Genomic DNA, 14,194 nt, shown 5'->3' on the forward strand with positions numbered 1-14,194 from the left:
TTGTTGATAAACACGAATGAGTATTGCTCGAATTTACTTTAATGACCTTGAATTTATTTTAATTATAGGTAGGTATTTATTTATTTTCTTTGAGTTGTGATTTTCAAATGTCAAATGGTGTGATCATCTATTATTCTATTTCAATAGAGTGATTATTTTATTAGAGAGATTTGATATTTTTATGGCGTGATTTTCAATCGCACTGATTTCAGTTTTATTTATTTATTTTTTTTTTTCAATGTCTTAAAATTTACACAGTTTGAGTGTTTGAAAAATTTGTTTATAAAAAAAATTGATTCCTTTTTGTATTATTATTATTATATTTCTCCACGTTTGAAAGTCACTGTTCAAATCTATATTTTGTCATGGTCATAGACTTGCTATGAAATTTATTTAAAAAATTTCACAACTTACCTATGTCAAATTTATTCCAAAATTTTCGCTATCTGTGAAAACATCAACCTTCGAATACCATTTGCAACTTTTTTTTATTTTTTTTTTTTTATTTATTTGCGAGTCTATGAAAAGGGCAACAAAACTAAACCTTTTCTTCTGTATTATACAATGTATGTACTTTTCCCAATTTTGAAATGACTTGATTTTGCTTTCTACCTAACCTAACCATCTCTTCTTTTTGAGTGCCATTTTGTTTTTAGTGATCAAGACGCTTTCTTGGAATGGAGTACCTTGTTTTTGGCCGACGCAAAACTAATTTCGCAAAACAAACGCTTCTTTTCTCTCATCGACGTACCCACATGGCTGTTAAATTTTTCCAGCAACATTGAAAAAATATTCGTAGTCAAGTAAAATTCAGCAAAATTATTTGATAAAACTCTCTATTCTAAAGTCTAAATCGTTGTATGTAAATGATAGTATAAAGTAATGCCGGGTCCATAAAGTAGTTTAAATTTCGTTTAATAAACTCTTGAATGAAGCAATCTGATTGGTTGATTTCAAAAAAATCAGCCAATCAGAAGATTTCTTAGTTCAAGAGTTTAACTTAAACGAAGTTTAAACTCACTTTTTGGACCCGACCATTAGTTGTTGTGATAATTGATGGTGGATTTCAGTAGCGACTTAATGAGAGATTTCACTAATGGGAGAATATTCAATGATTCAAAGAGGAGTTTTTAATAATCCAAACAGGAGTTTTTAAAATCCTCCTTTTTGGATAGTTAAAAACTTATTTTTGGATTATTAAAAATTCTCCCATTAGTGGAATCTCTCTTTAAATCATAGGCGAAATCCACCATAAGGCTTATTTGGATACCGCATCAGTATTGATGTTGATGGAATGATAATAATTGGAATAGGTAGATATTTGGTGACGATCGTGCTGTCACAAACTTATCAGGGTTAGTGGATGACCCAGTGGACAATTCAGTGGATTGCACTCTGGGTCATCCACTAAATGATATACAGGGTGGTCTCTTTAAAATTTCAACGATAAAAAAAAGAAAAAAATCTTTACAATAATTCAGCTCAAGGTCGAAAAAAGTTTGTTAGGTTTTACCGGGAAAACCCAGGTTTACGTGCTCTTTAAGCTTATACCGTAACATGGAGTCAAAAAACAGGTTTGTCTTCGTAACATATCTATGCATTACATTAAAATAAGGGGTATGTTTGAAGAAAAGTTTCGAAAACAATAGTAGGTACCTAATTAATTAGAAAATAATTTAAAATATCCGACCCATAACACCCTGTATATTATCAGCTTAGTTTCGTTTTTAATTAGTCTTTCCCATTTCCTAATTAATACCTATCCTTGTTCTAATTGAATCCGCTGAAAAAACCTGGATGTAAGAAGAAAAAGCCAGTGTTTTTCTTAAAAAAAAAAAAAAAAATCCTCCTCGTTTTGAGTGAGCAACATTATGGAAAAACTTTGAAGTTTCTGACTACCCATGAGTTCACTTGAATTGACGTGTTTCTACCTTAGGTAGTGTGTTTCTACCTTAGAACCTTAGAGCTCTTTATGCCGCCAGCATAATATCAATATTTTTGTCAATACTATTGAAAATATCGCCATTGACAAAAGTATCGATGGTCCGTGTCAAAATATTGACCGAACACATATTTCCTACAATTTTTTTTTTAATACCAATAGAAATATTGATAGTGTGTGGGCCGCTTAACACCTATATATGACAATATTGCGGGTCAACACCATATTTTTCAGTGCTGTCTTTTTCTTTGTTTCCCCCTTAGGGTTTTCCACATTTTTCCCCTTCCCTTTTTTTACGAGTAAGCAATTAGGTAGGATTTATTTTAATTTTTTAAATTAAAAACTCCTTTTTCTTAAGTTTTACCTATGTTTTTATTTTTCCCAACTTAATTCCTGAATGTTTTTTTTTTTTTTTTTTTTTTGAAGCAGTGAGACGAAAGTGCCTCTTGAGAGATAGACGAGAAATTTGTCAAAGACAACTGAAACGTTTAAAGACAATCAAAATTTGGTTTGAGAAGAACATCTCATTGTTTCAAGCTGAATCACTTTTGGGAGTACTTGGCTTTCGTTTTTTACATTTAGTTTTTTTTTAGGGATCTCACTACTTTTTCCTATCTTCTTATCCCCAAAGTATACGAAAGTAGTATTTTCGAAGTAGATAAATACTTAAGCCAGCCACTCACTATCAGGTAGACCTGACAGACGGACCTGATCAGGTGTACCTGTCAGGTCTACCTGATAGTGAGTGGCTGGCCTTGGAGGAAAAAGAGTGCGTCTTTGAGTTTCGAACTTGGCTGGCGATCTACTGCACTCAATTACACATTGGATGTCATCTGGGTGGCTGGCTACTGGAACGACAAATTGTCAATCCTACATTAGTGTCTTTTTCATTTGCTAATCCCCTGTTTCCCTTTTCTCAAATTAATTTTCCTTTTTTTTCTCTAACCCTTCTTCTTCTCATACTCCTCCTCTTCTTCATTCTCCTTCTCCTCCTTCTTCTTCTCTTCCTTCTTCTTCGTTTCCTCCTTCTTCTTTTTCTTCTCCAAACTTCCTCTCTTCGAATGGAATTAAAAACAAAACGAAAAAGTTCGTTTCCTAAAAGCTGTTTACGCCATCGAAACTTTTTTCAAGTGTTTTCCCCTCAATTTCGTCTGAACTTTGGAACATTCATTTCTTTTCTTGTATAGGTTTTGTGTGTTTTCAGTTTTCTTTTCGAATGAAAAAATATTAATTGTTTTGAATGTTGTTGCAAGAAGGGAAGAAAGTAACCTTTGATTTTCTCATTTTTGTCAGTCTTCTATGACAAGTTCTTTTTATTTGAGACTCTAAGTTAGTTGGAACATTTGTTGTTTTTCCAATTTTCTCATTTAGTCTGGTGTTTTTTTTTTTGAAATTTCCAGAAGATCAGGTATCTTTAGCAATTGCATTGCTTACCTATTCCTCTTCCTTTATTGGTATTCGTATCTAAAGGTGTTTTGTATTACATACCTCCTTTTTCCGAATTTGCCCTTTTTATTTAGTCTAATTTTGGCTTTTGAAACTCTTCTTCGTGCTCTTTGTCCCATTTTCTTTTCTCATTATTTCCCACCTCTCCTCACATTCCGAGAGATAGGTGCTTCTTCTTCCTCTTGTTGTTCTTGTTCTCCTACTCCTTCTTCTCCTTCTCTTTTTTCATTGGTATTCTCTCTTTACTGTTCTTCACTTCTTTCTTGTTTCTCTCCTATTTCAATTCTTTGTCTTTTAGTTCTTCATACTATTTGGTCCGGAACAAAATTCAATTCCCTCGAGAACATTATTTGTAATGTTTGCAAGAAACAATATGTGTGTGGGGGGGACGAAAGGAAAGTTTATTTTATTGACAAAGTAAACATCAACATTTTTGGAGCACATTTTTTCCGTCTTTTGCTCTTGGAATTTTCCCATTTATGAATATGGAAGGGCATGTTTTTATAAGGTTTTCGCTATCTGCTTCAAATGCTTTCATCAATTCGTCTAGAAAATTTTCAACTGTTAGGGCCAATATTATGAGCATGTACTCACATATTGACATAAGGTAAGTTTTGTTCAAACAACTTGGCCATATTGGAATTTCCATCCATGTTATTAAATTTTGCTTGAAATTTATCATAAAAAAAACAATGTCCTAAAAAAAGCTTCTCATCTGAATATTTTTTCTCAAAAGTGGGCGATATTTGTTTTTCTCTGAGTTATTATTTTCGGCAAAATCCACTAGATTTTGGGTTTTTTGACATTCGCAATCCGATCTATTTGCGTAACTATACAACTTCCTTTGGGAAGACATACTCCTACTTTTACAGACCACGAAAATCCTCGACTAATTTTCGAGTAATCCTACGATATTTGGCATGACGATCTTTTATCCTTTTTGGGTAAATGGATAATCTGCTTTTGCTCAGTTCAAACATTTCTTCCATGAGACCATCATGAATCCGGAATGGATACTTATAATATAAACCTGTACATTTTACGTACTTGTACGAGAATAACACAAATTTTGAAGTAAGCATTGGAAAGAACGGAATATCTTTTGTTAATCAATTCAAAATGTTTAAATTAAGTATTATTTTCGCCTTTTTCAGCTCTTGCTTTGATTGTAAAACCTTTTTAGCTTTCAGCATGTGCTCAAAAACTCAAATTTTCTAAGAATGTATCTATCTATATTGCACACTGCCGAATTTTAAAAAAAAAATTTGATGCTCAAATAGTTTTCATATTTTCTCTAGCCTTTTCCTTTATCTCACATTTATCGCTTTTCCTTTCCAATTTTCTATCACCATTGGCTTCCAATCGAATCTTTTCTTTCGTTGACACAGGCAAAGCTTTTGATCGAGTTGGCTTGGTCTGCGCAATTCGCATTGATTAATCTTGTTGTCGTAGATGTATTTTTCTGTACAATGGTTGTTGAAAATAGGGTTATTTTATGTTTAGTTTCAGATAAATCAATAGATATATTGGAGTAATTAGAAATTCGATATGTAGGGACCCTATTACGTCCTTTATTTATTTCAGCCCTCTATTTCGATCAAAATTTCAATGAATTTATTTACCTCCTCCATAAAAATATCAATATTAGGTATGGTAGGAAAAATCTTCCGAAAACTTTGATCATATTAGACTATGTCCCAGATTGTCCCAGTTCTTTGTTGGACTGCTGTTAACTTCCAAGTAGGTCTTTCTTCGCTGGTTTTACAGTCTTCGTAGAGAGGGAAGTTGGCGATTGAATTATCCCAACTAAAATAGTCAGTCCTTCCCTTTACCGATGTTTCCCCCAAGGACGTTCGCTGCCACCTTGTCCAACGTTTCCACCACGTCCGTTTCTCTTCTCCCCCTGTTTCAGATCATAGCGATCATTTCCATTATGTTCATAGTTCTCTCCACCGTAGCCCTCACTCTCAACACCATTCCGTCCCTGCAACACAAAGACAAAGCGGGCAACCCGATAGACAACCCGAAGCTGGCCATCGTGGAGGCCGTGTGCATCACGTGGTTCAGCGTTGAGTATTTGCTGAGGCTGGGAGCTTCGCCCGAGAAGTGGAAGTTCTTCAAGGGTGGTCTCAACGTGATTGATCTCCTGGCGATTATGCCCTACTATATCTCTCTGTTCCTGTTAGAGTCTAACAGTACGAGTAACGAGCAGGAGGTGCAGACACGCACAGATCAGTTCCAGGACGTACGGCGTGTCGTGCAAGTGTTTCGCATCATGCGTATCCTGAGGATACTCAAGCTCGCGCGGCACAGCACCGGTCTGCAGTCACTCGGCTTCACCCTGAGGAATAGTTACAAGGAGCTAGGCCTCCTCATGTTATTCCTCGCCATGGGGGTGCTCATATTCAGCTCCCTCGCGTACTTCGCGGAGAAAGACGAACACGATACGAAGTTCGTGAGCATTCCGGAGACCTTCTGGTGGGCCGGGATCACCATGACGACCGTTGGCTACGGAGACATCTGCCCGACGACACCGCTAGGCAAGATGATAGGGAGTGTGTGTTGCGTTTGTGGCGTACTGGTCATTGCCCTACCTATTCCGATTATTGTCAATAATTTTGCTGAATTTTATAAGAATCAAATGCGTCGAGAGAAAGCGTTGAAGCGACGGGAGGCGATGGAGAGGGCGAAAAGAGAAGGATCTATCGTGTCGTTCCATCATGTCAACCTCAGGGATGCGTTCGCCAAGTCCATGGACCTGATTGATGTCATTGTGGACACCGGTGAGTACGAATGGGTTAAGGTTGAAACACACTACCATCACGTCACGTCACGTGAACTCATGTGGAGTTAGAAAGATGTAGTTCAAAGTTTTCCCACAATAGGTACTGTAGCTAATCTTGTTTATAACAGTCACAGTACTCTCACGTCACACGAGCAACATTATGGAAAAACTTTGAAGTTTATGACTACCCATGAGTTCACTTGAATTGACGCGATGATAGTGTGTTTCTACCTTAGAGCTCTTTATGCCGCCAGCATAATATCAATATTTTTGTCAATACTATTGAAAATATCGCCATTGACAAAAGTATTGATGGTCCGTGTCAAAATATTGATCGAACACATATTTCCTACATTTTTTTTTTAATACCAATAGAAATATTGATAGTGTGTGGGCCGCTTAACACACCGTCTGTCAGTGTGTAGCAAGCTTAGAGATCGCTACACACTGTGTGAAAAGTTCTGTACAATTGGTTACCCTCCTACCTCCGTCCTAACATTCCTAACTATGTGTTACCCTATGCCGGCTTAACCCCACACACAAAAAGCCCAAACTGAGGCTTAGGTGTAGGGGCTGGTTAGCCCCAAAGGACGGGTTGAGCTTCTACGAATCTACCCTATGCCGAAATCAAACTCTCCTGTACCGAAATCAAATCACCCTTTACTTACCGAAATTAACCTATAATGGACCGAAATCGAATTACCTTTTACCCCATATCGAAACCACCCTGTATTGATATCGAATTAAACGGAATTTTCGTTTCATTTGAGAGTGTGTTTTTCACATGAGTTGAGATTTGTTCTCTCAGCTCATTGGAAGCACCATAACTCTAACGCAGGACCGATTATAGGGTGGTTGAACCGATCCTATTTGCCCCTGCCCGAGCTTTTCAAGGGGGTTAGGTAGGCACCTATATGACAATATTGCGGGTCAACAGCACATTTTTCAGTGCTGTCCTTTTCTTTGTTGCCCCTTTAGGGTTTTCCACTTTTCCCCTTCCCTTTTTTTACGAGTAAGCGATTAGGTAGGATTTATTTTAATTTTTTAAATTAAAAACTCCTTTTTCTTAAGTTTTACCTATTTTTTTTTTATTTTTCCCAACTTAATTCCTGAATGTTTTTTTTTTCTCCTCGTCTACTTTTCTTTCATTTTCCCCTACTTCAACTATTTCTAACCCATATCCTTCAAGCATGTCAAAGGCTTGAAGTGTGTCACAGCGTGGGATTTGGTTTCGTGACATCTTGTCTGTTTGTGGTGAAAAGAGGGAGAAAAGGGAGAGGAAAAGAAGGAAGAAGAAGAAGAAGAGGAAGAGGAAGAGGAAGAAGAGGAAGGAGAAGGAGAAGAAGAAGAAGAAGAGAAAAAAGAAGAAGAGGAAGAAGAAGAGAAAGAAGAAGAAGAGGAAGAAGAAGAAGAGGAAGAAGGAGGAGAAGAAGAAGAAGAAGAAGAAGAAGAAGAAGAAGGAGAAGAGAAAGAAGAGATAAGTAAAAGAATTGAGAAGGAGGGACATAGGAGGAGAGAAGAGAGATAAAGAGAATGGGGGTGAGAGGAAGTAAAAGAAGGAGAGGTAGGAAGAAGGAGGGAGAGGAAGTGAAAGTGGAGAGGGGAGAGGAGAAGAGGCAGGCGAAGAGACACAAAAGCTCTTGTCGAAATTAGAAAAAAAGGAAATTGGGGATTAGGGAGAATTGAGGAAAAGACTTGTTGGGGAATAGAGGACGGGGGAATGCTGTTGAAAGATTTCGAAGAGAGAGAGACCGATATTCAAAATAAAAGCCGGCCTAGTTAGCTTGGAGGTTCGATTCCCGCCCGGGGCGGATTTTATTCCTAAAATAGATAAGGTTCTTTCTCGGAACGTATGGATTTCTCCTATCCTGTCTTCCTTCTCTCGTCGCTCTCGGGACGATAAGACCTTAGCAGTTACAGTTCCCTCTGTCAAACCTCTTCAAAAATAAAAGGAAGTCACAATAAAGAAGGTAGATAACCATGTAGATGTTCGGAAGTTGGAGAGAGAGAGAGAAAGAGAGAGAGAGACAGAGAGAGAGAGAGAGAGACAGAGAGAGAGAGAGAGAGAGAGAGAGAGAGAGAGAGAGAGAGAGAGAGATGAGAAAGCCAGGAAATACTAAAGTGGGTGTGAACACCTTTTTCACACTCTTTTTCTACTCCCCTATTATCTTCTTGTAGCCCAAGGTAAAAAAAAGGTTTTGTTCACTTTTTTTCGTCTCTTACTGTAGACTTAGGTAAAAAGTTTTTTTTTCAAGTAAGAAATAGGTGGATTACATAATATGTATCTTCCTATGTACATATATCTAGGTACTTATTTGCCTATGTATTTACCCATATATTTACTTATTTTCCTAGGTATCTTTTTATTTACCTATAAAGAGGGCAAGGCATGAAAAACGTCGAAAAACAGAAAATGCTGAATAACTCCGCCCCTGTTGAAAATCGCACCGGATCAAATAGGTTTTTCTGGTAGCCCTTTAGGTCCCACATCAACCCTCAAGCTTTGTACAGTCGTTCGCGGGACACCCTGTATATATTTTCGAATAGGAGTTTCATCCCCTCCATTTGATGCTTGGGATGTAAAACGTCAAATTTACATTTAGATTAGAGCGGAAATTTTCTCCCTCTACTCTCGAGGACCGAATTTCCTGTTTGAAAGGTTTTTTTCCTTTTTTGACTTTTTCATGTATTACAAGTATTTCTACCTATGAACTTCTGTATAATTCCCTATGTTTATGTACTTTTATGTATACTTCCTTTTCCTTAATACATACGAGAATGTACCTAATGTACCTATTGGTGAGACTTTTCAAAAGAGGAAGCTCTTAACCCGCTTTTTTCTGAGTAGATCGGTACACAGTCTAATTTTTGAAAGGTTTCATAGAGGAACTGTAATAACGGTGCGAATCGTATCATCTCGAAATTAAACTTCAATTCTTGAAGAAAGAAAGACAGGATAGGAGAAAGCCAGCCGTTCCGCGAACGAGTCTTATCTGTTTAGGATAAAGCTCTCGCCTTGGGCGGTAATCGAATTCGAGACAAAGCTATTACGAGACAGGTGCGCTACACTCCAGAATCCAACCAAGCTGTCCCATGACTTTTCCTAAATGAATAGTTAAAAAAAAAAAAAAAAAAAAAAAAGGGTTCGGCTTAGTTTTCCTTTTATCTTTTCCTTAATCAGTTTTTACTCTTCCACTTCCTCCCTCAGTCCTTCTCTTCCGCCTTCTTTTTCTACTCATATTCTTTTTTCTTCCTCTTCTGTATTGTTTCAAAGTCCATTTTTCAAGAGGTTTGGTAGAGAGAACTGTAAAGCTATTTTCTTATCGTCCTGAAAGCGAAGAGAGAAGGAGGACAGGATAGGAGAGCCAGCCGTTCCGAGAACCAACCTAATCTGTTTGGGATAGAATCCGCCCTGGGCGGGAATCGAGCCCGCGACCTAGCACTTACAAGGCAAGGCAGGCGCACTAGGTTTCTTCATATGAAACGTACGTCAAGGTAGGTAGGTTAGGTAATTCTCAGGTGGTATAATGCTTTCATATCATAATAAATCTTTTCTAAGTCTATCGTACAGGAGTCAATTAGGCGTAACTTTCCAGCGGCGATGTTGTAGGGAAACATGGAAAACACAATTTAAATCAAAAAACCCCAGACACGCGAAAAGCTGTCGTTTTAACACGTCGACTGCTTAGGACAAGACCTTTCCATCCGTCACAAATTTTCACGCTAAATGTATAAAATATGGATGTTTGGAATTGTTATTATTGTTATTATTATTATTATTATTATTATTATTATTATTATTATTATTATTATTTTAACTTGATAGACATAGAGAGAGGTCTTATCGTACTGAAGTCGAAGTAGAAAGAGTAGAAAAGAAAAGCCAGCCTTTCCGAGAACGCACCTTAATTGTTTAGAATAAAGTTCGCCCAGGGTGGGAATCGAACCCGTGACCTAGAGCTTAAAGAGACAGATGCGCTACCTTTCAACTTTCAAGCTATAACTAGGCTGGCTTTTCCAAAGGGTTAATTTTTTTTTTTTTTAAAGAGGTTTGACAGAGGGAACTGTAACTTCTATGGTCTTATCGTCCCGAAATCGAAGAGAGAAGGAAGACAGGGAAATCATTTAATTCGCTGGCATTTTGTCGATCTTTCTCTCCCTTTTCTCCTCCCCGCTAGTTGGTAAACCTCGCTCTAAAATTCTAAATCATTTAATTCGCTGGCATTTTGTTGATCTCTCTCCCACTTCTCCTCCCCGCCAGGTAAAAGCGGGGACACGAGCAAGCACACGCTGTCCGCAGACTCGCTCGACTCTAAGGGTCAAAGTCCGGAGATGCACCGCCGCTCCAAGTCGATACTCAAGAAGCACGACTCCGGCGCGAGCGGCCTGGGCGCGAAGTATTTCCGTGATGACGCTAGTAGCGGCAAATATTACGGGGATGACCCCGAGATGGAGAAGCTGATCGATAACAACTCGGGCGCCGGGAGCGGGAGTGACTGCTCGCCCGGCAAGTCACCGCCCGGGTCCAATTTTCGAATAGGTCTTCACTTAAGAATAATATAATAGGTACCCGCTCACTTAGATTTTAGTCGATACCCTATCCTTAGTTTTTAGTTATGAAACTTTTGTCAAGGTGTTACTCAATGTATTTAAGATAACCGCAGCCAACGTTCACATCTTGAATGTGATTGAAATACATTCTATTTCAATTTGATGGTTTTTAGGGTCATATCCTATGTGCGCCATTAAATGAAATACCCAATAAAAAAAAGTTTGATAAATTTAAATAGAAAATAATCTTGAAAATTAAAACTCGAAATAAATACCCAAAATAAAGTCATAGTCATTCCTATAGGAAGAAATTTAATACATAGGTAGGTAATTACATAATAATCATAAGGAACTGTCTCCTATGTATAGGTATGCGTGAAACCTGAAAGTGTTCAAGAAATTCACTATCTCCACTAATCAATTGTGTGTTGCACATTGCCTACATAAATAGTTACACGGCATTCATAAAAATTTTAATTTTCTTTCGTGATTCAACAAAGATAACTAGAGTGTTTTTTTATCGGTAGGTACCTACCTACCTACTCAGGGAGATAGTTCCTTATTGACTTAGGTATTATGTAATTATCTACCTACATAAATATAATTAGTAAATTAATATCTACATAATTATTATTTTTCATTTTGTTATTATTGCTCTTATAAAATCTGTGATTGATTATTTTTTTGTAATAACAAGAGAAAAAAATCATGTTATTTTATTTGTATAATTTTTTGCCTGTTCGTAAGTTAGGACATTAGTTATACGGGGTGGCTCATTGTAAACGCACGAATTTCATATGTGCATAAGAAGATGGAAAAGGAAGATAGAGGGTTGAAATTGGTCTCAAAACAAAGAATATGAAAGGAAATTATTAATAATCATTTGATAGAGAGAACTGTAACTGTTGAGGTTTTATCTTTCCGAGAGCGAAGAGAGTAACAACATCGAGCGCGTATCTACTTATACATAGTTACCTACCTACACTAAAAAAGTTTTAGCATATTATTGTTGTCATGTTTTTTTTTTACTAGTTTCTTTCTCCTCCTCCTTCTCCTTCTTCTCTCCCTCCTCCTTCTTCTCTCCCTCCTCCTTCTTTTTTCAGATGTTCTCTCCGTATTACTGTGTTTCTAAATTGTCTAATTTGCAGTTTGAAACTTTGCAGCAATTTCTGTTGCGTGTTTTTTCTCTTCTTTTTTTACTACTTAAAACAAGCCATTACTTTGCGTCAACTGAGGATAACATAACTATTATCTTTACTATTATCTTTGCCCCTTTTAGTTAAATTTCTTTTAGGCTGAATTCCTTTTAAGCCTGATTCCCACATTTCCTACTAATCGTCTGTAAAATTTAAAACCCCACCCCTTTTAGTTAAATTTCTTTTAGGCTGAATTCCTTTTAAGCCTGATTCCCACATTTCCTACTAATCGTCTGTAAAATTTAAAACCCATTTTTAGAAGATGGTCTAATACAAAATACTTTCTAATCTTTCTATGTATTTTATACTTTAGAAAATGGCCTAATCCGAAATGCTGTCTAACTTTCTATGTACCTATTTTCTTTCCATGTACCTATTTTATACTTAGAAGATGGTCTGATCCAAAATACTTTCTAATCTTTCTACATATGTATTTTATATTTAGAAGATGGTCTGATCCAAAATGCTTTCTATTTTTCAGACAGCGAAATGCCGAAGCTGGTGCCTCGCAATTCTGTTAAGTCGAACGGTAAGTGATGGCTACAGGTCGCCAAATTCGGACCCAAAATGGTTCATTTTACGGTGTTTGATTGGAACAGTGTGCCAAAAATATCTTTTCTTGTCCAGAGTTCCAGAAATTCTTTGAAGAGTCCACGTTTATTTTTATGCTCTCATCTTTCTACCTGTGATATGTTTAACTGTGTTGTAAAATCTACATGAAATACTGGTATTTCCAATTTATCTACTCACTATGAAACTTACCCTTGGGTTCTATACCCTTATAGACCCTGTGGTATTAATTTGATTGTTCAGTTTTAAATGTTCTACCTACTGGTATTTCCGATTTATCTACTCACTATGAAACTTACCCTTGGGTTCTATACCCTTATAGACCCTGTGGTATTAATTTGATTGTTCAGTTTTAAATGTTCTGTTTTATCGTTTTAGGTAGAATTTAGAGAGATCTCCTTTAGTATAGTAAAATAAATAGTACCTATCTAACAAACATAGTCCTATAGGAAGATATCCACTTATTGGATATACGATTCTAATTCGTGTGATATTCTAAGTAGTTCTAGAGTGTGAGTGTGTTAGTAGAAGATTACTTAGTTGATTATCAACTACGGAAGACTGTAGAATTCTGTTCCATACCGAACATAACACCTACCTACAACCTACATAGTTTTTTTTTAATTTGTATTTATTAAAGTACAAAAAAAAACCATGTAGGTACTAGGTATAGGTACTCTACCTATCTACATAGGTACTTCTTTCTTTATACATAGGTACTTCTTTACAAAGCTCTGCTCTTTTTTCTACGGATTTTCTTTCCTTTTCATTTTCAATTTATTTTTTAGGTCACCCGTTTCAGACGAAAAGGTGCTATTGTATCAGTCGCGGATATACGAAGTAATATATATTGGTGTACCTACCAGAGGCGGCTTGTCAGGGGAGGTATTAAATCAGTCGAATTTCCTTTCGTTTAAAAGGGAGACGTGTTGATTATCATGTATAGATAAAAGTCGTGTCCTTTTGCTGAAAATAGGAGCCCCCACTGTTTTTTTATGGTAAAACAATGAGTCGATTAAACCCTGACAGCGGGTTTGATTCCCGCCCGGGGCGGATTTTATACTGATGGGATAATGTTCGTTCTCGGAACGGCTGGCTTTCTCCTATCCTGTCTTCCTTCTCTCTTCGATTTCGGGACGATCTAGCAGTCACAGTTCCCTCTGTCAAACCTCTTTAAAAAAAAACTTGATATTTGCATTCGCTTAAAAAAGTACAGTTACGGAACGGCTGGCTTTCTCCTATCCTGTCTTCCTTCTCTCTTCGATTTCGGGACGATAAGACCATAGCAGTTACAGTTCCCCCTGGCTTTCTCCTATCCTGTCTTCCTTCTCTCTTCGATTTCGGGACGATAAGACCATAGCAGTTACAGTTCCCTCTGTGTTCCTATCCTGTCTTCCTTCTCTCTTCGATTTCGGGACGATAAGACCATAGCAGTTACAGTTCCCTCTGTCAAACCTCTTAAAAAAAAAAAAAAACCCCTGACAGTGTCTTTTTCTACACATTTTAATTTGACGAGCATTTTTTTTTCTTTATTGCAGCTGTATCGTTTCTGATGGTTTGATGGAAAAAAACCTACCTATAATTAGGCTTGCCAAATATCCAAAATGTCGATTCGGGACGCGAATTCGCGAACATAATTGCCAAATCCGCGAACATAATCGCAAAATCCGCGAACAAAATCGCCAAATCCGCGACCATAATCGC

General features: G+C 37.1%; 1 protein-coding gene across 1 annotated transcript in view; it reads left to right on the forward strand.

The window, feature by feature from the left end:
• The first annotated feature begins 4,732 nt into the window (after nucleotides 1-4,732).
• The window catches only part of LOC103517836 (potassium voltage-gated channel protein Shab-like), a 15,288-nt gene continuing 5,826 nt past the window's right edge, over nucleotides 4,733-14,194 (forward strand). The window contains exons 1-2 of the mRNA XM_017447597.2: nucleotides 4,733-6,171; nucleotides 12,402-12,449. Coding sequence (XP_017303086.1) covers nucleotides 5,223-6,171; nucleotides 12,402-12,449 — 997 coding nt within the window. The 5' untranslated portion in view covers nucleotides 4,733-5,222. The remainder of the gene's footprint in view (nucleotides 6,172-12,401; nucleotides 12,450-14,194) is intronic.

This window comes from Diaphorina citri, unplaced genomic scaffold, assembly GCF_000475195.1.
Source record: "Diaphorina citri unplaced genomic scaffold, Diaci psyllid genome assembly version 1.1 scaffold1988, whole genome shotgun sequence".
Classification (NCBI taxonomy): domain Eukaryota; kingdom Metazoa; phylum Arthropoda; class Insecta; order Hemiptera; family Psyllidae; genus Diaphorina; species Diaphorina citri.